We start from the raw sequence: 24,724 nt of genomic DNA on the forward strand, positions 1-24,724 counted from the left end.
ACGGTCACAGTTTTAAAGACGTGGTTAAAGGAAAACAAGCAAAACTACTTGGTTAAGTTTAGTTAAAAAAAGAAAACAGGGTTTGGATTAAAATAAGTATGTTTGTTACAGCTGTCTCCTGTTTGTTTGATCCATCCATCCACCCCAAAATGTGGCCTTTCACAGACTATGATTAGAAACATATTTGTCATAAACAAACACAATCCGGTGGAAAAAACATTTACCTCGAAGCGTAATTGACAATGCAGTTTTGTGGTAGTGGAACATTTTTAGGAGATCAGGGTGGACATAAATATACTAACAAAAAAGAGTTGGAAAAAGTTTAGTTCCCAAAGTCACACCCCTTGTGTTCCTCATTCTCACTCTCTGCCTCATTTACTCAGATTTAAATTTCACGTGGGGAAACAAGCCAAAGCTTTGTCAAGATTACGTTACACTGGCCTTTTGTATTCCAGCTCAGGGCATGAAGATGAAGCATGCAGGTGTGCCTGTGTGTGTCTCTAAACTCTGTATATGTGTGTGCATTTGTGCCCATGCGTCACCCCTCATGGGCAGGCTGGAATGACAGAGGGTCATTCCAGCCTTTGCAGCTCTTTGTACACAGACTCTCCCTTCCTGTGATGGAAATTCCTCCCGTCAAAAAAAAAAATTCTCTCAAACCATCTCTATAATTAGAGCTCCCTCTCGGACCGCATCCTGCAGTTAGTGGATTCACTGGGGTTTGATAAAGATAACTGATAAAGAAACAAAGAAGTCTGTACAAATGGCCATGGTTGTTATGAAAAAAGTGTTAATGGTTTTAATTTATTTTATTTTTTCAACCACCTATTGTCCTCAGTTGGCATCATGAGCATATTTAAATTATTAAATTATTTTTATTATTATTATTTGATTGATTTATGTAACCTACGTACTTAACCGCGTATGTAAGCTACCTAACAAGCATGACAAATGTAGTCATTTGAACTTAAACCAGGATGTTTTCCTAAACCCAGTAGTTTAGTTGCCCAAACAGGTTCTACACTGAAGGGGCTCTATTTTTACATAGTCGACTTTTTATTTTCTTATTATTTAAATTTTCATTTTTGAGTCTCAGTTTGGTTACGTTTAGGGAACAAAAGAAAAACATACATAACGTATAGGCTACATTTACACATGCAGTGTCTAAAGTGTGCCTGGGTCGGTTGCAAAGAGCATATTTGGCTGTGGACACCTGGGTGCTTGTTTCTGCCATAGGTACACCCGGGTGTAAATAGCCACATTGGCTATTCCGCCCAGATGCAAATAGTATTGTTGGCAGTTCCTCTGTCCTTTTTGTCCTTTGTCCACAGTATCATGAAAGTGTGACATAGCATACTCTCGTGGTATCCTGTATGGATTGGTGGCACAAGCCCGTATCAGCTGTGCCCTGATCAGCATGACAGCTGAACAGAAATCTGTTATTACACTGTATCCTCAAAACTTCCCTATCACTTAACAGAGCAGCACACACTTGCAGTTTTAATCATTTACCCTTTGCTCTGGAATGTGAGTTAGTTACTCACTGAAAAAAAATGCCAAGTTAATGAAACAGCTTTGGATAACCAGAATTTGAAAAAGGCAGCTTGTCTGAAAGGGAAAGAAGAACACTGCTCTTTCACGAAGATGAAGCATTTAACTCGTTGAACTCGGCTTCGGCATATTCTTTCTGCAGCAGTTGTTTCAGGCCTGGTTCATCGCACCGCGTTATTTTTAGCAGAGCCATAGCCGGTAATCATCTCGCTCCTTATGGGTGTACGGCCTGCGACTTTCTGGTCACAGAGTTCTTTTTCGGTTAGTTTCCACAGAAAACCAGACGAATGAGTCATTTGCCGGGTTCAGCCAACTCAGCTTCAGTTTGGGTTTGGATTTTCATCTCTCTCTCTCTCTCTCTCTCTCTCTCTCTCTCTCTCTCCCTGCCCACTCTACAGGACTGGAAAATGAAAATGGGGAGAGAAACCGGTGGCTGGATGGCACACTGCCCAGTTCTGTTCTTACTTAATCTGCCCCCAGCGCCTCCTCCTCCTCTTCCACATCTCATGCTCTCCCACACTCCTGTTTTGCCACTTTTCATCTATCACTCTCTTTCGATTTCTTCCTTTCCCCTTCACATTCACTTCCCCCCTGACCCCCACTTTCACCCCTCCACTGCCCGGGACCTCCACCCCTCTTACGCACAATTGGTAGCTCAAAATAAAGGCGAGACTTCCAGTAACTGTAAAAAAAGAAAGTTTTGTGTTCCCAGAAGTCATTTCTGGGTGAAATCTTTTGTATCTTTACTAATCTGTCATGTTCTGTGATGTTGCAACAGGCCAAAGATCTCATTCTGATGAGTTGAGATCATTTACTCGCCACCGTTTGGCTTTTGATTGCAGCCTTTGATTGGGAACACTTCCTGTGTTTATTCTGCCAATCACATGAATCTCCTGCAGCTATTTTTAGTTATTCGTTTTTTCCTCTCTCCCTTCACTGCCTCCATGTCGCTCCACTAACTTTACCCTTATTTTATCCCGCCCTTCGGTCTGGGTGTCCTCATGTCTCCCAAACTTGTCCTTAGACACACAAACACACACACCACACCCTTCTCCATCCACCACTGCTCCCTCAACCCCCCCTCCCCCCTGTTTTGCTCCCAAAACCTCAGGGAGCACTGGTCTGACTCACGCCCGACACACCTAACAGATGTGTGGAGTAGAGGGAAACATCAGGAATGTGTTTTTATGTGGACGGAGAGAGAGAGAGAGAGTGAGGGATGATTCACGGTTTATCTATGCTAAGCCTGTAAAATATTTTACTGGGGAAAAGGGAGAATGAGATGAAACAGTGGCCTTGGACTCAGTTCTGAATGAGCTCCTACGCTCCAGCTAAAACTGTTTATCTATACTCATGATAGCTGCTGATAAACCTTTACAGGCCTCTTCTTGTTAACGTTAAATAAAAGGATCTAAATTTGAAAAAGGAGGTGGTTCGGGTGATGCAATGCACCTGCAACACTTGGTATGTGGAGTTCAACTTTAACATGTCAAATGTATTCACAATTTTATTTTGGGGGCGGGGGGGCAACATTGATCTGAGACTTGGCTGCAGATGCTCAGGGAGGAACACATGGCCAGCGCATTAAGAATCACATCACCACCATTACTGATGCTTAGATTGCTGTCCTTTGTGTATTTGTCTTTTGGTGAGACCTTTTAATGATAATCTTCCATGTTCCATTTTTAGACACAACGAAGAATGTGGATTTTGTCAGCCATCTGTGCATAGTGTAGTCCTCTAAGGACAAACACAGGACTTTCACCCTGTAGGCTGCTGTTCGTGTCCCGTGTGAAACCAAGTCAACATTGACTTAGTTTAATTTTGTCACGTAAATTACGTAATGCTGTTTACGTAACGCTGTAACAAACTTACTTATTTTTACACAAACCACGATTTTTTCCTAAATCTAACCAAGTACTTTTTTTTCCATAAGTAAGTAAACCTACGTTCAAATTTTATTTTGAAAAGAGAGACTGTATGCATGTAAAACTTGCACGCCATCCCTGCAACGTCCAGACCTGGAGGGGTACCTAGAGGGTCATAGTTTGAAGCGTAGTGTCACTGATCAAAAGTCGGTCATTTCTGAGTTGGGAGTGAAAACGTATTTGCCAATAAGCCATAACGAAAGTGCTGAGTGAACTGGAGCTGGAGCTGTTGTTAGCCTCGTTGCAGCATCCAGTTTTACTTGGGTTGCTTTGATTCTTTGGTGATTAATGACAAACGCAAAGTGAATCCTCAAAGGGCCTCCTCTCTCCATGCAGAGAGAAAGGTCTTGTTGAGCCAGTTCTCTGTGGGGCCTGAGGAATTACAGGCTTAAGCAGAGACATGCACTGGTGTCCTCTGTCCTATCTCATCTATCTCCTGTACCCGTCCGTCCAGCGTCCCCTTCTTTTCTATTCTGTCTCTGGAATTCCCTGTGTCTCTGGTCTAGTCTGCCCAGCCTCTGTCTGGCTGAAGGGGGTGGCAGAGCCAAAGCTGCAACAAAGGCTCAGAGTGTTAGGGAAGACAGCTTCACGACTTCACTCACAATAACTGACAGTGAGCCTGACACGAGGAACTACACTCACACACACACACACACACACACACACACACACACACACACACACACACACACACACACACACACACACACTTTACATAACAGCCGTAGGGAAACTGGCACAAATTTGGAAACTTTCACTTGTTGTCAAATGCAGTTGGGAAACCAGTTTTGAAACAGATCTGGCAGAATGATTAATGAGGCTGTCTGTGGAATGTTGCAATTGAATATTTCCAAAAAAACATGAAATTGTGATGATGAATAGTGGATTGATTGCTAAAGGGTGAGTTCAAGCACATAAGCTGTCCAAAAATGTCCCAGCCAATTACTCAAAGCTGTTGCTCCCCACAACATATGATTAAGTTATGCAGCGATTCATCCGAGACCAAAAGAGGCTGTATCACACAGGAACCAGACGGACTAATATGAACATAAATAAACAGAAAACAGAGACACAGCACTGCTTGGACAAGGCATGGGAATAGGGGCCTTCTGCCTTTTACGGGACAGGGCTTAAGAACCGCAGGTCAGAATGTGCATTTCTCAGAAGCTGGAAGAATTTCCCGCACAAACAGCAGACTTGTGTGTGTGTGTGTGTGTGTGTGTGTGTGTGTGTGTGTGGGGAAGTCGATTTACTGTATGTGTGCAAGTTGAAGCTGTAGAATGATATATAATCATTTACAGCTTCTATATTTCTTTGTTTCACTATCGCATTCTAAAAGTCTGTACTAGTTTAAGATGTATTATATTTGGAAATAATTTCCAAACCTTTGAAATAAATAAACAAACAACAAAACATTTGGGAAAACAAGTTTATTTGCGCTCTTTTCTTTAGGGTTAGATGAGAAGATTGACTGCGAGCAGCTGGTTAGCGTAGCTTAGTATAAAGACTGGAAGCAGGGGAAACAGCTATCTTGACTGAAGTGGTTTTGTTACATTTCGTAATGATTGTTTGCTCCTTAACACAAAGACTTAAAAAAAAAACAGTCAGGCAGAATGGTATTCTTCGTATTGTTAATTTTATCTTTGCTACAAAGGTGTTCCCCTCCAAATCAGTTTTTAATTACCAGCAACCTTTTCACTGGATTTGACATCCTTGGTCTCTGACACCACTTTGCCATCCACCAGAGTCTGAGTGACTGTCACCACTTTGGTCTGGACCATCTGTTGATCAACTGCATCCTCTAGACTGTAAGAGTGAACAAAACAGCAAAATCAATACAAGGTTGTTTATTTGTAATGAGTAAAACTAAACGTAGAACTCGTAATTAGATCCTTCATGACACTATTTTTGCATCAAATATATACTGGTTCTTCAACTTATCTGGTATATCCACATACAATTTAGCAGTTGAAATTAGAGCCATGGGAAGAGTATTGACGGATGAACTACTACTTTCCATATCAACGTCCCTTCATGTTTGCATGCAGCTAATTTGAATCAAATTTGCAAAAGCCTCCCCGAGATGACCAAAGCTCTAATATCCTTCCGCTCACAATGCAGAACAATGCATGTTTGGCTTTCAGCAAAGGTATGAACGAGCAAGTTTCTTCCTCATACTCACACAAAGTCCAACTCGCCGTCCAGCAGCCTCCTGTACTCGGCGATCTCGGCCTCCAGTTTCACCTTGATGTCGAGCAGGTGCTCGTACTCCCTTGTGTCGCGCTGGATGTCGGAGCGGATGCGAGTGAGCTCCTCCTGCAGCCTCAGGATGACCGCGTTGTACTTCTCCACCTCCATGTTGTAGCGCATCTCGATGTCACGCAGGGTGGCCTCCAGGGACGCTTTCTGTCAAGAGGCGAAGAAAAAGCGTGTTCGATTAATGCATGACTGGTGACTGGTCTTGGCTTTCTTGAAAACATTGATATCAGTCATGTCTGTACGATAATTATGCCCTGATCACTGACCACAAATGTTCTTACCAGACTAAGTGCGGATTGCATTTCAATGTCCAGTCCCTGATACCTCCTCCTAGAATCTGACATCACGGTCGTAGCTTCCTTCAGAGCTGTTGAGCTCTCAGTCACTTGGAACTGCACCTCTGTGATCTGGACACAAGATACTAATAGTACATAGAATAGGTACTTAACAAACAGAGCTCGTTAACCCAAAGCAAAATCTTGGCATTGACGAATTACCTGAGAGTCATGCCATAGTTTGAGCTCCTCCTGGTTCTTCAGGGCTATCTTCTCATACTTGGCCCTCATCTCCTCCATGATCTTGGCCAGGTCCTGTCCTTTAGGAGCGTCAACATCCACACGGACGCCAACCTGGGTGATCTGGGCACGCAATTCAGCAACATCCTGTTGAGGGGGAGGGGGGAAATAGTCAGGCGGTGATTTCCTGAACAAGGTTAGTGGGGTTATCCGGTGCAAGGAGGTTAAGAGAAAAAAAAAGATTGCCATAATGTTGAGTAATTATGGGTTAGTATTGGGATTACTTTTCTCTTTGAATTGCTATTCCATCGTTCAGTTGGATTAGGCCAAATGCTTTTTTCGTCAAAACACAAATAATTTCTGACCAGTGTCCCTCACCGCCTTGTGGTTCTTCCTCAGGTTGATCAAGTCTTCCTTCAGTGACTCGATGTCGCTCTCCAGGTGCAGGCGAATAACGTTGGTGTCATCCAGAATCTTCCTCAGTCTGGCCACATCGGCCTCCACCGTCTGACGCATGGACATCTCGTACTCCATCCTGACAAATCAAACCACTTATCAGATACGTTCACACCAGATGGAAAGCTTGTTTGATTTTGGATGGAAAGCTGATGAACACTCACTTCATTCTGAAGTCTTCGGAAGTCAGGCTTGCATTGTCGACAGCGATAGCGAGATGCGCGTTGCCATTGATCATGTTAAATATCTGGAAGAAATTAAATTGCTTCTTGAATTTTCAGTGTGTGAAATGCAAACAAACAGTGGCACTCTATCCTCCCACTGCCAATTCGATGGACAGCAAACTGTAACTTTCACTTTGATATATTGTGCATATTAAAGATTTGCCTTTGATAGCACGCTGTAAGTCATGAAATAACAAAAGGGGTTATCTCTCATAGCTCGACACAGAAGTGAAGATAAGAGTGTGACTAGATGTAATAAATGTTGTGAAATCAGTCAGAGGGATCCATAAACTCTCAATGCCAAACCCATCACGTATGATAATAAAAAAGTGCCTCAGGCTGGAATGGCTTTTGCTCCAACATCATGTGACGAATTCAAGGGAGCAAGTGGACGTAGCATTGAGATCTTGGTCAATTAAAAGTCCCAGCACTTACACATAGATTTTGGGCACCAGTGTGAAATGACCAGAACACCTCAAGAGACCCAGATTTATCTCTGGCACTATGTGGTGAGGTAGAATATAAAGAAACCTTTTTGCTTTCAATTGATGATTCGCAACAGGTATCATTAAATATTGACTCACCTTGGCCCTCAGCTCCATGATGATTGTGTTGTACTTGCTGAAGTCCCTCCCATCCATGGGGCCTTTCTTCTCGATGATCTCCCTGATCTTGATCTCTAGAATGCCGTTGGCCTTCTCCAGACTCCTCACCGTCTCCAGGTAGTTGGCCAGCCGGTCGTTCAATTGCTGCATGGTGGTCTTCTCGTTCGTGATGGCCAGGGTTCCAGAGGTGGACCCAGACGACAAGGACTGGCAGTCATACCCACCCCCAAAGCTGTTGCCAACCCGATTGCCGTACGCCGTGGAGATCCTGATCCCATGGCCGCCCGCTCCGCCGCTGACACTGTGGGCGTAGGACCTGTCCATCTGTAGGGTTCTGGGAGCGGGTGCCGAATGGACACCAAGAATTTGAGAAGTCTGGCGTCTGATCATGGGCTCCATCGCTAAAAGAAGTGTGCTGATCAATCAGAGGGAGAAGCTGTGCGTCCTGGTGCAAAGGGGTTTGGCAGCTGAGAGGACGGAGGCAAATCTTCGGGTCTTATATATCACTCTGACAGGCAATATTCCGTCCTGCCACTCCTCCCCTATCTATATTACATTTGTACCTTTAGTCCTCTTGCTTAGACTTTGTCCCCAAAACACCCACTGTGAACAAATCAGTCAAAGGCAAAACAGTACACTGACATTTTCACGTCAGTTGTGTGTAGTAAATAAGCTGTATCTATAGTAACCATGATATCAACAGCAGCTTAAAGCATAAGGCTGACCACACTAAATATGGATCTTATTGTGAGCAGATTCCATGAAAAGACAAACAAAGAAATGATCCTACTATATAACAAGTATTCTCTGTGTATTAAAAGCCTGATATATCTTATTCCTCTATGCCATAGAGCTCCATTGTTTTCCAAAAACTTTTAAAAACACATCAATGAGCCACACTGGGTAACGTGTTCCTTCATTATACTTTTTTTAAATATTTTTTTGTGCAATTTGAAGTAAATCATACAGCATTGTGATGCATTTAATACTCACCTGGGTCTTCATTACAGAAACATATCTTAACTGCTTGTCTTTTATTAAGTTTCATAGACAGGAAAAGTCTTCCTGTTACAGAATCAATTCATAAAGTCAAGGCGGTGTCCTATCCTATCTCAGACCTCTTATCTTATCTTAAGAAATCAAAACTATAGCTGCAAAGGCCATTCTTCAATTGGCACTCATCCTGTCATGCCTGTATCTATGTTTAGGATATTCATCCGATGGCCTGTATCTTTGATCAGAGTGGACTGGTGAGCTACTCCAGATGGACAAGCAATAACATCAACGGCTCTAGACACAAAAAAGTCAGGTGTTTCATTTTAGCTGGAGTCAGAGGCACTAAATGTGTCGGTGGAGGAGAGGATACCCCACTTCTTCTTAAGTAATTAATTGTCTTGGTGGTCAATATACTGTATGTACCCATTAATGCATGGTCTGGAAAATGAAAAGCGTTACATGGTTTAAGTAGCCTTTCAATCATTATATTTCGGTGTTCATGTTGTTCCCCATTTACATTGTCTTTGCCATACAGACCTAACAACAGTGCTCCTGCTATTATTGGCAGCTATCTTGAATTCAGGATAGGCTTAATGATATCCTAAACTAGGATTCCTAACTTATTCTACGATAAGAGAGGATTTTTCCTAGATGCAGTTAGGTAACATGTTAGAAAGTATTGAGGGATGGACTGGTTTTTGCTTTGTGGACTTGGAGAAGGCTTTCGACCGGGTCCCTCGGGGGTTCTTGTGGGGGGTGCTGCGGGAGTATGGGGTGCTGGACCCATTACAACGGGCGATCCGGTCTCTGTACGACTGCAGTAGGAGCTGTGTCCGCATTCTCGGCAATAAGTCAGACACGTTCCCGGTGGGTGTTGGCCTCCGCCAGGGCTGCCCTTTGTCTCCGGTCCTGTTCGTGACTTTCATGGACAGGATATCTAGGCGCAGCCTGGGGGTGGAGAACGTCAGGTTCGGGGGTTTGCAGATGATGTGGTCCTGTTAGCCTCCTCGGATCATGACCTCCAGCATTCACTGGGGCGGTTTGCAGCCGAGTGTGAAGCGGCAGGGATGAGAGTTAGCGCCTCCAAATCTGAGATCCATGGTGCTCTGCCGGAAACCGGTGGATTGCTCCCTCCAGGTGGGGACGGAGTGCCTACCTCAAGCAAAGGAGTTCAAGTATCTCGGGGTCTTGTTCACGAGTGAGGGTAAGATGGAGCGGGAGATCGACAGACGGATTGGTGCGGCTGCAGCAGTAAAGCAGGCGCTGCACCGGACCGTCTTGGTGAAGAGGGAGCTGAGCCGGAAGGCAAAGCTCTCAATTTACCACTCGGTCTACGTTCCTACCCTCACCTACGGTCACGAACTCTGGGTCGTGACCGAAAGGATAAGGTTGCGGCTACAAGCGGCTGAAATGAGCTTCCTCCGTAGGGTGGCCGGGCCCAGCCTTAGAGATAGGGTAAGGAGCTAGGTCATCAGGAGGGAACTTGGAGTCGAGCCGCTACTCCTTCGCGTCGAAAGGAGTCAGCTGAGGTGGTTCGGGCATGCAAGCTAAAGTGACCAGAATGAATGAGCTAATGCTCATCATACATGAGCTCTGGGGCTTGATTTAGTCTCACATTTGAAGTCCCAGTGAAAAGGAAGTTGGAGTGTCTTTAGCTTCTGTACTGGGACGTATTCCTCTGTGAACTGTTTGAGCCATGTATGCAGTTAAAACAGCAATTTATATCAAAACCTTTGCGTTTGATTGAACCACTAAAAAGTGGGCGGGCTTAGAATGTAGCGCGACACGGAGCTAGAGGACTGCTGCACCACACACACCTGCCTTGATGCTAAATGTTGCAGATTGATTGATGGATGGTATATCATTGGCTGGTACTAGCGTACGTAAGCACACGTCATATTTCATATATGACTGGATTTATACAATAAATACATTTTTTGATTGTTTTTTTTGCATATATTATTAAATAAGTGCACAATATAACAGGGGACGTGATCTAAAAGAGTTGAAAAGACATTTTCCATTTGTTTGCCATTTATTTGTAGTTTAGACACCAGCCAAGAGTTCAGTGTTTCACACACTTTATTCTTCTCAAGAATTCACATGTTGCTATTGGGAGTAAATGCTGTAATCACTCCTGCCACTATCCCCTGTCTTGATAGATTAGATTTATTCGTGTTAAAGACATGTCACAACTCATTTTTAGTTTCAAACAACAACACCATGTTCACACCAAGATAAATTTCTCAAATGGACTTTATTGATATGTGGGAACATCACAGTGTAACAGGCAGATTTAACTGGACAGAAAGAAAACCGAAGATGATGACGTGTAAAGCATGTTTGGCATTTATTTGGATTTTATTACTTTGAAATATTCACTCACTTCAATTAGTGTCGCTCTGGGAGAATAAAAAAAAAGCTCAAATCTCTCCAATTTTAAACTTTTGTTAAGCATCTGCGGGTGAAGACAAACTCATAAATAAATCATGATGAAATAAATAAAAGATGATTCAGTTTTCCTCTTATCCAGTTTTATTTCATCGGCCTGTGTACACCCATGAAGTCAAACAAATTGCAGCGTCAGCGCTTAGTGCTCTGAGACTAAGAAGAAAGGAGATCAATTTTGGCCCATCATATGTGAGCTTTAGGATGCGGTGACGGTGATTGATGGGAGTGTCAGGCGGTTGCTTCCGGGATTCAAAGGTTCTTGGTTTCTGTGCTGGAGGACACCACCTTGCCGTGCACCACGGTCTGTGTGACGGTCATCACTTTGGTCTTCACTGTCTTCTGGTTCTCCAGAGCATCCTGGAGCCTGAACGGAAACATCAAGAACAAAATTGTCAGGTAGTTCCTGCAGACAGATTCAATAGTTTGCCTTCTGAAGGGTTGGTTTTGACAACTCTGTCATAAGATTCATTACGTACGAGAAGTCTTCCCCGTCCAGCAGCCGTCTGTACGTGGCAATCTCAGCCTCCAGCTTCATTTTCAGGTTGAGCAGGCTCTCGTACTCCTGCGTCTGCTGCTGGATGTTGTTGCGCAGCTGCGTGAGCTCGGCCTCCAGGCCCAGGAGGATGGAGTTGAGGGCCTCGATCTCCATGTTGTAGCGCATCTCTGTGTCCCTCAGCGTGCCCTCCAGAGAGGCTTTCTGTGAGAATAGGCAAGGGGAAAGGAAAGAAGGGGTTAAAGTGATTCACAGTGAACACAACTCTGCTGAAGACAGCTCCATAGCGAGGGGTCACCGGAGTGTAAAGCTTGTGTCAACAGAGTCGTTGTGAGAACCTTGAAGTGAGAGCGCTGAGTTGGCCGTTGCGGCGTGCGTTGGGGTAAATGAAGTGTGTGCTGACTGAGTGCTTCTCACCATGTTCCTCTGTGACTCAAACTCGATCTCCATGGTTTGCACCTGTCTGCGCAGGTCGTTCACCTCTGTCTGGGCCCCCTTCAGGGCCTCTGTGTTGTGGCTGACCTGGGTCTGCACTTCCGTTATCTGAAATAAGGATTGAGATTAAAGAAATACGTAAAATTTTAAGACCACACTAATGGGACTTTGCACTTGATAGTTCCCTTGTTAATCATTTACCTGAGATTCGTGCCATGCTTTGAGTTCTTCCTGGTTCTGCAGAGCCATCTTCTCGTACTTGGCTCTTATTTCCTTCATGATCTCAGACAGGTCCTGTCCTTTAGCGGCGTCGACGTCCACATGGACTCCAGACTGAGAGATCTGGTTGCGCATCTCCATGACTTCCTACAAAAATAAATGTGGATAGGGGAGTTCAAAGACAAAATCACAGATCTAGTGCACTCGGTCTCAACTCAAATACGGCAGCTTTCTCAGTGGTCCTACATGTCAAACTATGGCGCTCTACGTGGTCATCGTTATAGCCAGAGTAAAGGAGGAAGTCAGGTTATGTAGTATTGAGAGCGACAAAGTGAGTTTCACAAAGGAGGCTGCTGTTTGTGCCCTGTGTAAAACTAAAAGTCGATGTTATTTTAAGTTATACAACAACACTACATCCTGTACATAATTTGGCTTATTTAAGTATGTCACATATGTTACGTGCGTGTGTGAATCAAGACTTGTTTTTATTGAGCTGTGACCCAGCTCTATCTGCCAACCATAATCACATTATGGTTAGGTAAATATACAGGGGGTGCATCTTAACCTCGTACAGTAATTCCTTCATTAAACTAATGGTTGCGTTTTGGCTTATGCACTTAAATGATAGTTATTTTAATTCTTTGGTGTTCTCTCCGTTGCCAAATATGGACGGGGACCAATTTTTTTTTTACGATGAGGCTTCCCACAAAATTCACATAAAAGACATTTCAGATCTCTTAACGAACCACCCTCTTCCCACTGTCGTTTACTCCAGCTTGAGTTCAGGAGCGCCCTGCAGCCAGTTGAGTATGTGTCGGCTGCAGTCGTGGCGTCACACTCAGTGATGATGTTGGAGGGGATTATGAAGAGGTAAGCAAATATTTATTCAAGCCTTCTGAAAGGCATGGCTGCTTGGTGACATGATGTCCAGAGGTCTTTTAAATTTGGCTTTTGTTTGGATTTCATTAGACTTTGTTGAAAGCAGCACTTAAAAATGTCAACATCGAAGACAGCATGAATACAGCTTTGACTTTCACTGACAAAACGTACGAAGCCACAGCTTCAGTTTCTGTCAAAGGTCAAAGGTCTTCTAGATGTAGTGACCTTTTGAGCCAGTGCTGCTAGCTGCTTTCATTGGAAAAGAGTTGGCCACACTGGGCTGGGTTTTTTAATAAGGGTTAAATAATTCTTTAAACCTTGCTCACTCTTGTTAGTTTTCAAAGATTACCAACCCTATCTTTAAAGTTTAGCCACATTTGAATCAACATGTGACAACATCTGTGTGGTTGTTTGCCATCATACTCACATTTTCGTGGTTCTTCTTGAGGTGGATGAGCTCCTCCTTCAGGGTTTCGATCTCGCTCTCCAGGTTCATGCGGCTCATGTTGGTGTCGTCGATGAGCTTCCTCAGACCGACGATGTCGGCCTCCACGGACTGGCGGATGGCCAGCTCGGACTCATATCTATGGCAGGGCAGTGAGGGTACAGTCAAAGCCTGGTACAGGTGCTCCCATTCACCTCATTAAACTTTGCTAACTGAATAACATAATGACCAAAGCTACTGAATGGACCAACACTTGGTCGCCAACGATCTTTTTTTAAGGTATATTTCCATGTTTATATATATATGTGGTAAGTATTTGCTCAGCAAACAATATTCAGCACAGCTGTGTTTGCCGTGACATTTAAGTTACGACACAACTGAAAGGGCTCCGCCGGCCCTGATGCAAAGGTGATGAGTTATGAACGCGACACCGTGCACGGTGTGCCCCGCAGCTCTCTGGCTTTGGGCTTTACAGTCGGAACTTACTTCACCCTGAAGTCATCGGCCGCCAGGCGAGCGTTGTCGATGTTGAGAACCAGGCGGGCGTTGTCGGTGGTGGCGTCAAACACCTGGGACATGGTTGACAAAAGAAGGGGGGGGTTTAGGTTTGCAAACAGGATGGGCAGCACAGACAACCAACAGTACAGAGCAGACAAAAAAGTTATTTTATTTATTTTTTAAATAAATGTCCTTTCTTTGTTTATTTTTATCGTATCGATTGTTTTATCATTTCATCTATTGTATTGTTTTATCACGGTTAACATTTGACCTTAGTTTGTCTTGCTATGTTAGGCCTCTCTGTTGAGCTTTGTATCGTTTGCTTAGCCTTGCTTTGTCTGTCAAAGCACTTTGTAAACTCTGTAAAGGCGCTATATGAATAAAGTTGATATTATTATTACTTGGTTAAATGTCTTTATTGATATACTGTAAGTAGTAATAGGTTTAGCGTGAGAGGAAAGAGTGGCAATATCTGTGCAAATGAGGACAGCGCAAGAGGTCTCCTTCAGGAAACCAGATGGTTGCAGTATTTGCTTTAGCTGTCACGGTACGGCAGATAAGGGCTGGTGAGCGGGTGGCGTCCAGGTGACAAAGTCCGCGAGCCAATCAGCGGCTGCCAGGCAGCAACTGTCCCATCTCTGCCGTGGAACAGGATCTATCCTGTCAGCAGGGCCGAGGCAGGGGATTTGCATGAGGAAATTGGTGATGGTGGTTGTGTGTGTGTGTGCGCGCATGCGCGGTCATGTGAGAGCATGTGTGTGTGTTTGCATGGGTAGTTGACTGTGTGTGCTTTGCTCTTTGAGTCTGTGTTGTCTTACATGGGGGCTGAGTGATTTTTGCATCACTCCAAATGAGAAAACAAATATGAGGCAATTTGAACCCAGGGCTGTTCTCTTCCCCTTCTGCCCATTTCGTCTGTGTCATCATTTTCAAAAGGAAGGTTTGCATTTTCTAAATCTATGCAGCTCCCAAGAGGAAAAGGTTCAGAAAAAGCCCCCCCCCCCCCCCACACACACAGTATTTAGGTGTTGCTCCAGTTGGCCCCACTGGAATGTTCCATTTGGAAACCGCACTTTTCTACAAAGTATAATGTAACTTTGAATAAAGAGCATCAGCAGGATGAGGGTCACACAGTCCAGTTCTCTTTCAGTCAATACTGTCTTTTTTTTCTTCCTCTTGCACTCAGTGGGGGAAAAACCCGGCATAAATAATTAACTAATTTTCCCGGGTCGTGTAATGTCTTCACTTACTTTCAGTTAAAAAAATCTTTTGTGCGTATTTGGGGCGTGACAGGTAAGTGTGAAGCTAGCAGATAAATTGCTCATAAAAGAAATTCAAGAAAAGCTCCACCTTGGACTATTTGATTCACATTAATTGAGTTGAGTTGTTCTCCCTCCCTGCCCTTATCACCTTCTATTTAATGTACACACAGTAGCAGTGACTGTACTGAGTGCCATTGTCCCACCAACAACACACCAGTGTTTGTGTTGAGCTAATCAAAGTGAAAACAGGTAGTTAAAGGTTCTGATGTATGTGTGGCCCTTTCAAGTCCCTTGACTCTCTTGTATTTCTCCCTGCTTTCCTGTTTCTCTGACCCCCCTCTGATGCTCCAACATTCCTCCACCATACTGTTTCCGGTCCCACCCCTCGCCCCCTTGACCCTGCCCCCCCCCCCAGAGTGGGCAGGCACTGGGCCAAGCAGCACCGATGGGGATGTGTTTAGGTTGGTGGGAACAGGATGTTTGTGGTGTAAACACCGTCATGACGTGTTGTGTCTGTTTTACACATTTCTTGCTCAGCCCTACTTCCATCACATCCTTTCAAAACAATCATCATCCCATAAGTCAGCCTGGGTTTCATCTTTCAATTCCCTCACTCCAGTCGACACTTAACTAATCAACACATGCCTGCTCCCTCCCGTCTGCTCCCGCCCCCCTCACCTTCTTCCTCAGGTCGTCCAGGACGGCCTGGTACTTGCTGTAGTCCCTGAAGTCGGGCCCACTCTTCTCCAGGGCCTTCTTGATCTTGATCTCCAGCTGGTGGTTGGCATGCTCCAGGGTCCTCACCGTCTCCAGGTAGTTGGCCAGCCGGTCGTTCAGGTTCTGCATGGCGAACTTCTCGTTGCCCATGATGTCAGCGCTGTTCCCGCTCACCTGCACGCTGCCGGAGAAGCCCCCCGCCCCGGAGCCTGCCGCCCCCATACCGGCTCCCAGCCTGCTGCGGCTGGTGGAGGAGATGCTGATGCGGGACCCACCGGCCCCGCCGTGGATGGTTGGGGCCCCGTAGACAGGGCCGGAGGCGCGCTGGAATGACATGGAGGGAGTCTTGCTGCTGGTGGAGGAGCGCACAGAGTATGTGCTTTGCCTGGAGGTTTTCATTGTGGCTGGAGAGTGTGGGACTCAGTGAGAGAGACTGTGAGTTAGAGAGAGAGAGAGAGAGAGCGGCTGGGTAGGCAGAGACAGGAGCTCACAGACACAAGGCAGGAGGAGAGTGGAAGCTGTTACACTATATAAACCTTGTGGGCCCTCAGGTCCGCCCCTAAGAACACTCCCCCCCACCCTGAGTCACCTCCCTTTTTTCCACCGGCCTAAACCACGGAACTGCTCACAGCATGCCTTTGTCCTTCACAAGCTTCCAAGAGCCCAATTCTGAGCACTCAATGGAATTCAATAACTTGGAGCTAGACATTTTTACTAGACATGAATAGTGAATATTGCTAGGACTTTACTGATAGGACAGAAAAGTCCCAAAACATCATTTTATGTTTCAGCAATTCCCTCGAAGATATTAAAAAACAAGAATACATTTTTTCTTGGTTTTTGGACGACAGTGGAGTTGTGTGACAATGAAGCGTTGAATTATGTTAGCACTCAGCAGAGTGCAGATCTCCCCCACAATAGCCCTCCATCTAGACCGCAAGCGTATCAACAGCAACAGATACACTCTATATATTATATATATATATGTGCAGCTGAACTGCTGTTGGCTGCGTCAAACTTCACATTGACCGTTTAACGCTTCCTCTGAACAAAATCTGTCAGTCCTGCTAAGTGTTTTAAGAATAACGAGGAGTCAGCGGACAGCCACGACATGTAAAAGTCAGTCAAATATGTTGTCAATACAACGTGATTTTCAAAACGCGTTGACTGACTGCAACCGCGAGAGGCCCAGGAGCGTACGGTCGTTAATGAGCACAAAGAATATTAGACTGGTGGGTTCAGCAGCACGTGAGATCAGCCGTGGACAGACACACACGACCGAAAACATAATCGCCTGGTTGAGATAATAAAAGTTAGAAGGATGAATTCATTTTCAGTTTTAGTCTCTTCAGGGGAATTGTTTTTGATAAAAAGATGAAATAACGGCAGCCATACTCTTTGAAGATTGTTAACTGGGTATGAAGCTATACGGGGCGGTTCAAATTATCCCACAATCAAATATTTCAAATTGTGTCACCCACATTACACTCATCAAAACACGTCACTGGTTGTGTCACACTACCCGCCCTAAATAACAGCTATACATTCATCACCTTTTCGAGAATGTCTTGCAATCGGCTCGGTATGTTACCGCAAAGGATTTCATCAGCGTCTTAAGTCACTCTGGGAGGGTCAGGCCGGGTCACACCTGGAGAAGTGAGACGTCTCATTCGACTCCAGACACTTGATGAAAACATTTCAAATTATACAGTATGTGCATCAAGTTTGTCATGAAAAACAAATCCACTTTGTAGATATACATTGTGGAAAAGGAAACATCTGCACTCATGTGTAATGGCTTTAATGGTCCATACATGTTTTATCCCAGTAACGAGAAATCACCCATAATGTACTTTCCATCAACAACAACAACTGTGTTTAACTGTAAATTTTAAGGTTTGTTTTTATTGTGTAATATGAAAATCTGTCCGGAGATGAATGGAAACTAATGGCTTTGAACTCTAGGAAAAAGTACATCTAAACAAGATCTAACACAGCATGTATTTTAAAGAAACAAAAGAAGATCAGCAAAAACACCAATGGTATGGTCCCTTTAAAGCCTTGATGTGTGATCAACCTGGAGTTCAATCAGATAAAGGTTTTTAAGGTGTTAGGTGGCTCCAGATGTTATGCACAGTACAGTATGTTATCTATCCTACGTAGCCGGATGTGTGTCTGATTGTCCCCCTCCCATGAAGGATATGGTCAAACAAAGGAACAATTCCACAGTCACCTTTGTAGATGTGTAGGAACAATGACTTTTCTAAACCGGTAAACATATTCCAGAAGCCCCCTTGCTGTTTTTTAACACAAGTACATTCCACACACACGGTACGTCTAGTTATTACCGACCTATAACAAGGACAGAAAACATCTTTCTTTTGGGTTCTTTGTAGTTTCATGTTTACTTTCGTTGGTCATTTAAAGTTAAGAAAAAAAAAAAGCATGGAAGTTTGTGTCACCAAAGCTTAAATTTGAGAGTTAAAACCATTAAGCAATGACAAATATCTGGATATCATATATATCTGTGTCTGCATCAACTTGTTTTCGTGTTTGTCTGTAGTCGTGTTCGGTCCCATCCTTGTCTACTCGACTCCTCTGTTTGTTTTTCAGGAAGGAACACGCGGCAGGATATTAAAGTATAAAGAGCTCCTGATGAAAAAACAACACTTGGACTGTTATAGAGCATGCAAACAAAAGGGATTCCTGCTAACCATAGTAATACAGTGGCTTTGAAAGAGGTAATACATGTGTTATATTAATGATGGTACAAATGCCAATTATTAAATCCAAGTCAATTTGTAAGCTCTTGTCGTAAAGTTGAAACAAAGGCTGGGTTTATCTAGACAAAGAGAAAGCAACAGGGAAAGGGGAGACAGAAGCAGAGACAAAAAGAAGAATTTTTCATCAACGGATATACATCAGACATCCTGAGTTGTTTTTTTCCCCAGAAGTGAGTAATCCCAAATACAGACAGAACCAGCATCAGTTACGAAGGGTCTTTTCTCTGGTGAAGAGGGTTTTCGTTTGTCTAGGGTTGACAGTGATGACTGCGGTGTTTTGTCTAGACCCGATGGCTGCCACGCCCGGCACAGAAAACAAGATTAAGGTACAGAGATGATCGCCCGTATAGAGAAGATAAAGGTGTTGAGTTTCAAACCCGAGAGTAAGATAAATGATGGGGATTACTGCAGGGTTCAGTATCAGTGCTTTTCCCAACAACAAAGAGTTTTGGTTGTTTTACAAGGTTATTTAATGGAAGAGGCCATTTAGTTCAACAGTTTGGGAAAATTAAGAGAAGAAGATAGATACCGCTCTGATGTCTGTGTGGTAAGAGCCCGGACATGGTTAGCTTAGCTTAGCATTAAGACAGGAGGCAGGTGGAAAAAGCTAGCCTGGCTCCTTCCAATGTGGAACGATATGCCTACCAACATCTTTGAAGGTCACCATTTCATTTTAATTACGTTTTTTTTCAGTTTGACCTGTAGGGGAGATCAGGCATGGTTGTTATTTGGGGTAGTTGTAACACTTTCAATTTTCCCAACTATGAAAAGGTTACAAATCATCTATTTAACTCTGCACATGCTCAGTTTTGTCCAAGTAAAGTATAGCAACCTGTTTCAGACACACCAGTTAATAAGGAAACATGTTTTTTTTAGATAGCATTGCCTACTTCTGCAGTTCGATTTTGCCATGTTGCAACCATCCCCGGTCTCCCCTATACAAACAGAAATGTACAAACAATATCGTCACAGTGAGGTTGCCAGGTATGGTCTCGTAACGCCTGTAAAGAGTCCTATACATGTCCTATATATGTGCTCATCAAATACATCTGGAAACCAGCTGTTTTTTAAATTGGTGGGCTTTGGCTGTGTTGGATGGCACATTTTTAAACTCTGAATAAAGTCATGCTAGCTGTTTCGCTAAGCTTCCGGTCGTTCATGCTAATTGCTAAGCTAATCCCATTCCCAATCCAGCTCAGTGCTTAAGGCAGATATGAGGTGGCTATCTACCTTTTGGGAAAACAAAGGAAAAATAGAGAAAAAAGTATTTCACGGAACAAATTTGTTTCTTTGTTCCAACAGGTTTAATAACATCATGAACACCTTTCATCCAGGTGTGTGAAGTACAGTAATGTTTTTCCTCTTCATTCATATTTCATCTTGGCAGGACTTCAATGTTATTGCATGTCAGATGTCGGTAAAACATTAATTCCACATAAAATGAATGGTCACAGCGTTGGGAAAACCACCCATGTTATGTTTGATGTGTTATGTCCTTCGTCACAAGTTTTGGCAGGTAGCAACGCCACCTAAGACTTACGTCAAAGGTTCTGGCCAATTATCAAGAATTTTTGTCATGATTGTGATATACATCACCCACCATGAACGGTTCCCCTCCCAGCTACTCTAATCTCTGCTCCTTGAAGAGGCAGAACACAGTTTGTTCCCGTACATATTAACAAACTATGGACTGCTTCAGATTTCTTGTGTTTTAAAGTTGTTATTATGTTTGATTGATTCTTTATGAATGTACAAAATGAGTAAAAATATACATTATAAACATACTCTACATACGCTAACCATTACAAGTCTTTTTTTTAAACTCACTTTGGGGGACTGCCAGTAATAGTCAGCAGTCCATTTTCATTTTCTCTTTTATTTTCTCAGCTGTCTTCACTCCAAGAGCACTTTATTTCTTGTAAACTATGATGAACAGCAGGAAACATAGTATAGGCAGCCACATACAACACAACCACATACAATAGATGAAATCTGAAAAGACCGAAGCATAGGTCTTAAATGTTCACATAGACAAAGTAGAAAGGTGCACTCAGTAGAGTTCAGATCGAGGCCAGGTGTGTCTTTAACGACCACTGCTGTATTGTTTGATTGAATGAATACAATTGTTGTCTAGATGGGGGGACAGGGTGTCTAGACACTGATGGGCTATCAGGCATCGTAAAACACATTTCCTTCAAACTCAAAAAGAAGCGGCGATGTATGCAGGCAATGGGCTCAAAGTCATCATATAAAACATGTCATGCAACCTTGCAAAAAACAAAATTAAACTCACTAATGTACTCAGCAGTGTATGTACTGATAGTTCCGTTAGCTGCCAAAAACACAGTCCAAAACAATAAAAGTGAGCCAACTGTTTTCCCCCACTGTGGGCTAGGAGTAGTGTCTGGAGGTCGGAAATGTGTTATCACTAGGGGTCACTAGTAGTGAGTGAGGAGTCAGCAGGCAGTCAATGGCAGTATAAATGTGTTTTATCATAACTGGGCAACCAAAAATATGATTTAGTTTGCTGCATCAGAATGCAAAATTAGCCGTGAACAGACACAGACGTAAACACTCCTGGCAGAGACAATAATAACAATAAAACCGAGTCATAATCAAGGGTATGCGTTTAAAAATGAAAAACTGTGAATGTTTAATTAAATTTCTCTTTTCGGACACATGGATTTTTATATGGAAGAGCACCTTTAATAATAATAATAATAATAAATCAATTTTCTATAGCGCTTTTCTAGATACTCAAAGATGCTTTACAAGGCAGAGACAAACAGAACAAACAAACAAACAAAAAGAAAAACAAAAAAAAAAAGAATAACTGGAGAAGCTGTGCTGAATGGATCATGTAATGGAGGGTAGGGTGCCGGGGTTAGCAGGTGAAGGCGAGTTGGAAGAGGTGGGTTTTGAGGGCTTGTTTGAATGATGATAGGGAGGAAGCCTCACGGATATGGATGGGGAGGGAGTTCCAGAGGGGAGGTGCAGCAGCTGAGAAGGCCCTGTCACCCCAGGTCCGGCGCGTGGTCCTGATGGTCTTCAGAGTGTTTGCACCGGTGGACCTGAGGCAACGGGTTGGGGCGTGGAGGGGGAGGAGGTCTGAAAGGTAGGGAGGGGCCAGGTTGTTTAGAGCTTTGTAGGTGGTGAGTCGTATTTTGAAGTCTATTCTGAATTTGACCGGGAGCCAGTGGAGGTTGCGAAGGACCGGGGTGATGTGATCATAGCGGCGGGTGGAAGTGAGCAGTCGAGCGGCAGAGTTCTGAACATATTGGAGTTTGTTGATGATTTTGTTGGGAGAACCGTAGAGGATGCTGTTGCAGTAGTCGAGTCTGGAGGTTATGAGGGCATGGATGAGAATTTCGGTGGTGGCAGAGGACAGGGAGGGTCTGAGGCATGCAATGTTCCTGAGGTGAAAGAAGGGAGTTTTGGTGATGTGGTTGGCGTGGGGTAGAAAAGAGAGGGTGGGGTCGAGGATGATACCGAGGTTGCGGACCTGGGTGGAGGGGGTGACGATGGAGCCATCAATGTTGAGGGAGAAGGGCTGGGCTGAACAGGTGAGGGAGTTAGGGCCGATAATGAGTATTTCAGATTTGTTGCAGTTGAGTTTGAGAAAGTTCTGTTGCATCCATGATTTTAACACCAATATAAACGTCAATATGCGTCCCAGTGCTAGGTATGGGAGGGGCCATGTTAAACCTTTGTTGAACACTACCCCACCACCCTTATCAACCTTGTGTAATAATGCTATTGACGCCGAGTCTGGGAAGTCACAAGACAGTCACACCTGCTGTGCGACAAATGCTCCGCCAGGCAATGCTCTCACTTTGGCTCGATATGTGGGCGGGTGAAAGAGCCAAATGTGTACGTCTATATATGGTATTTATAAAGTCCGTGTGAAAGCCACCTCCACTTTTCACTGTTTGGACAGTGCTGTGTTTGGATACAAGGGTTGTTTTTGTTGTTAATGCTGAGGTAATACACTCATGAGTTTGACTCATGATCATCTGATTTTGTGTTGAAACTGGAAAAAGAGCTTAATTTCGTCTGGGTCGAGCTGCTCACACAGACCGATAGTTTTTGTTCAGCATGACCATCCTTGCTCTGTTCTGACCTTAGGGGTCAGAACACCCCCCAAAATGGCTAAATCCGCCCTGACAGAAGCAGAGTAGTCTCATTGATGGGATGACCAAGGGATTGTCCAGTAACTGACCTTGGGGCAGATACTGACCAAGCCCTTGGCTATTTATCACTCATTCAGTAGGAGGACAAAACACCATCGATGATTTCAGTGGAACTCCCATTAAGACTCCAATTGACACAAAGGCCTACAGTCACAGCGTATTCACTCACTTACTGTCAGTGTAAATATATCGTCTGACAGCATTGTACCTATGTGACACCTTTGACTGAATGTGAGAATACGCGGCACTCTCGCTAAAACTCAGGATGCCATTGTGCAATAGTAACATCATAAAGAAGCTCATAATGACCCACTTGGGTCACGCAGATGGAAAACACTTGGCGTGCAGACAGTTCACAGGTGTGTGGAACATTCCTACCAGGTGCAGTGGCCCACTGCAGACGACGCTGAATCACTGGTCTGATACGAAACAGAAATAGTGTCGGGAAATGTTTGTCTTCCTGTTGTGTGTGCATGAGAAAATGACAAGCGAGGAAGTCATGACAGAGGGTGTTTTTCTTCTGCGCCTGTAAAACCAAAACAATGTGTGCTGCTCAGAATTAAAGGAATGACTGCTGCTCGAGTCCAAGAAGGTAGGGGTGGGGCCAGGAGTTGCACGGCACACTGACACGCTTAACAGAGTCAGAAGCTGGTAGTTGGCTTGTTAGAATCATGGATGGATTCCTGAATAGGCCTACTGGTGCAGGCCCAGGGCCCTGGACCAACCCTCTCTCAGAAGAGACTGATAACATTTTATGTTGGACATTCAATGAAACGTAAACTACGTAAACAACAACACATACAAGGGATGCGAAACAACCACAAAGAAAAGCATGGACAGAGTGAAAAGAGTGGACAGATGCAGAGATGGAAGGTGAGGCCAGAGGTGGGCTGAAATAAAAAAATTGGGTATGTGGTCTTCAGGGTGGAGCACTGGAAAAAATGCATATTTGTGTGTGTCCTCTCCCTTATGTATTTGACAATACCAAAACAAAATATTTCACAAAGGAGAGAAATTCAAATTTAAGTCGGCATGTGTGAACATCAGTGGTGGGCCGTCAGGGCCTGCAAGGCCTTCTCTGCTGGCCTAAACAGAATCACAAAGTTATAGCTATTTTATAATTTAATAATTTTTCTTAAATACACTACATGTATTATAATTTCTAAAAATATTTTTCCCATTATCTTATTTTCTCATTGCACAGCTACTGTCTTCCTCAGTTGCTCTGCTTCCAGTGCAGCTTGTTTTAAGTAGAGCTTTTATCCAATCAGATCTCACCTCTGTGTCTCTAGGTAAGAACAGAGACCCAGGCCTGCAGACGGAGGCCTGCAGACTCACAAGTGCATCCATGTGCAGTTTAAGTGAATGGGGACGATATTGTTGATTGTCATAGTCTTCAACCAATCAGATCTTTAGTTTGACATGTTGGGCGTATTCTTTGACATGTCAGAGCCTTCTAGCTGGCCTAGCCATACGTGATTGGTCAGTGGGCTAGCGTGACATGTTGGGCGGTGACAATCCCAAAATCTGCTGCCTCTGCCGAGCGGACATTTTCAGCCCTCAAACGCATTAAAACGTATTCAAGAAATACAACTGGGGAGACTCGACTGTCTTCACTGATGTCCATGAATCGAGAAGGACTTCTTACTGGAACTAAAACGCACGGATGTACTGAACAACTGTGAGATTAAACTCTTTGTTCACAAAGAAAGGAGGATGCACTTTGTCTTTAAATAGTGAACAGCAGCTCTGGTAAGTTAACTGCGTTTGTTTTTACATCTGCAGTAGCTTTAATATGCTTGTTTATATATTATTATT

The 24,724-nt window shown here is 43.9% G+C and overlaps 2 protein-coding genes across 2 annotated transcripts; both read right to left on the reverse strand.

Annotated features, from left to right (window-relative positions):
• Positions 1-4,893: 4,893 nt before the first annotated feature.
• LOC116399414 (keratin, type I cytoskeletal 18-like) lies at positions 4,894-8,034 on the reverse strand. The gene is made up of 7 exons (XM_031876564.1): positions 7,518-8,034; positions 6,874-6,956; positions 6,632-6,788; positions 6,236-6,400; positions 6,020-6,145; positions 5,662-5,885; positions 4,894-5,285 (listed from the first exon to the last, which is right to left on the reverse strand). Exons 1-7 carry the CDS (start codon positions 7,935-7,937, stop codon positions 5,156-5,158), a joined length of 1,305 nt encoding a protein of 434 aa, XP_031732424.1. The 5' UTR covers positions 7,938-8,034; the 3' UTR covers positions 4,894-5,155.
• Positions 8,035-10,550: 2,516 nt separating this feature from the next.
• krt18a.1 (keratin 18a, tandem duplicate 1) lies at positions 10,551-16,426 on the reverse strand. Its single transcript, XM_031876574.1, has 7 exons — positions 15,895-16,426; positions 13,943-14,025; positions 13,439-13,595; positions 12,115-12,279; positions 11,896-12,021; positions 11,462-11,682; positions 10,551-11,349 (listed from the first exon to the last, which is right to left on the reverse strand). The coding sequence occupies exons 1-7, from the start codon at positions 16,330-16,332 to the stop codon at positions 11,235-11,237; spliced, it is 1,305 nt and encodes a 434-aa protein (XP_031732434.1). The 5' UTR covers positions 16,333-16,426; the 3' UTR covers positions 10,551-11,234.
• Positions 16,427-24,724: the final 8,298 nt, after the last annotated feature.

This window comes from Anarrhichthys ocellatus, unplaced genomic scaffold (assembly GCF_004355925.1).
Source record: "Anarrhichthys ocellatus isolate YVR2014 unplaced genomic scaffold, GSC_Weel_1.0 scaffold111, whole genome shotgun sequence".
Lineage (NCBI taxonomy): Eukaryota > Metazoa > Chordata > Actinopteri > Perciformes > Anarhichadidae > Anarrhichthys > Anarrhichthys ocellatus.

Excerpts from the sequence above, each read along its gene's own strand:
- LOC116399414 (XM_031876564.1), bottom strand. The coding sequence starts at position 7,937 with ATGGAGCCCATGATCAGACGCCAGACTTCTCAAATTCTTGGTGTCCAT. Across the intron at positions 6,957-7,517 it reads TCATGGAGCTGAGGGCCAAG|ATATTTAACATGATCAATGG; the intron begins GTGAGTCAATAT and ends AATTTCTTCCAG. Across the intron at positions 6,789-6,873 it reads TCCGAAGACTTCAGAATGAA|GATGGAGTACGAGATGTCCA; the intron begins GTGAGTGTTCAT and ends TTGATTTGTCAG.
- krt18a.1 (XM_031876574.1), bottom strand. The coding sequence starts at position 16,332 with ATGAAAACCTCCAGGCAAAGCACATACTCTGTGCGCTCCTCCACCAGC. Across the intron at positions 12,022-12,114 it reads AAGCATGGCACGAATCTCAG|ATAACGGAAGTGCAGACCCA; the intron begins GTAAATGATTAA and ends TCCTTATTTCAG. Across the intron at positions 11,683-11,895 it reads TTGAGTCACAGAGGAACATG|AAAGCCTCTCTGGAGGGCAC; the intron begins GTGAGAAGCACT and ends CTATTCTCACAG.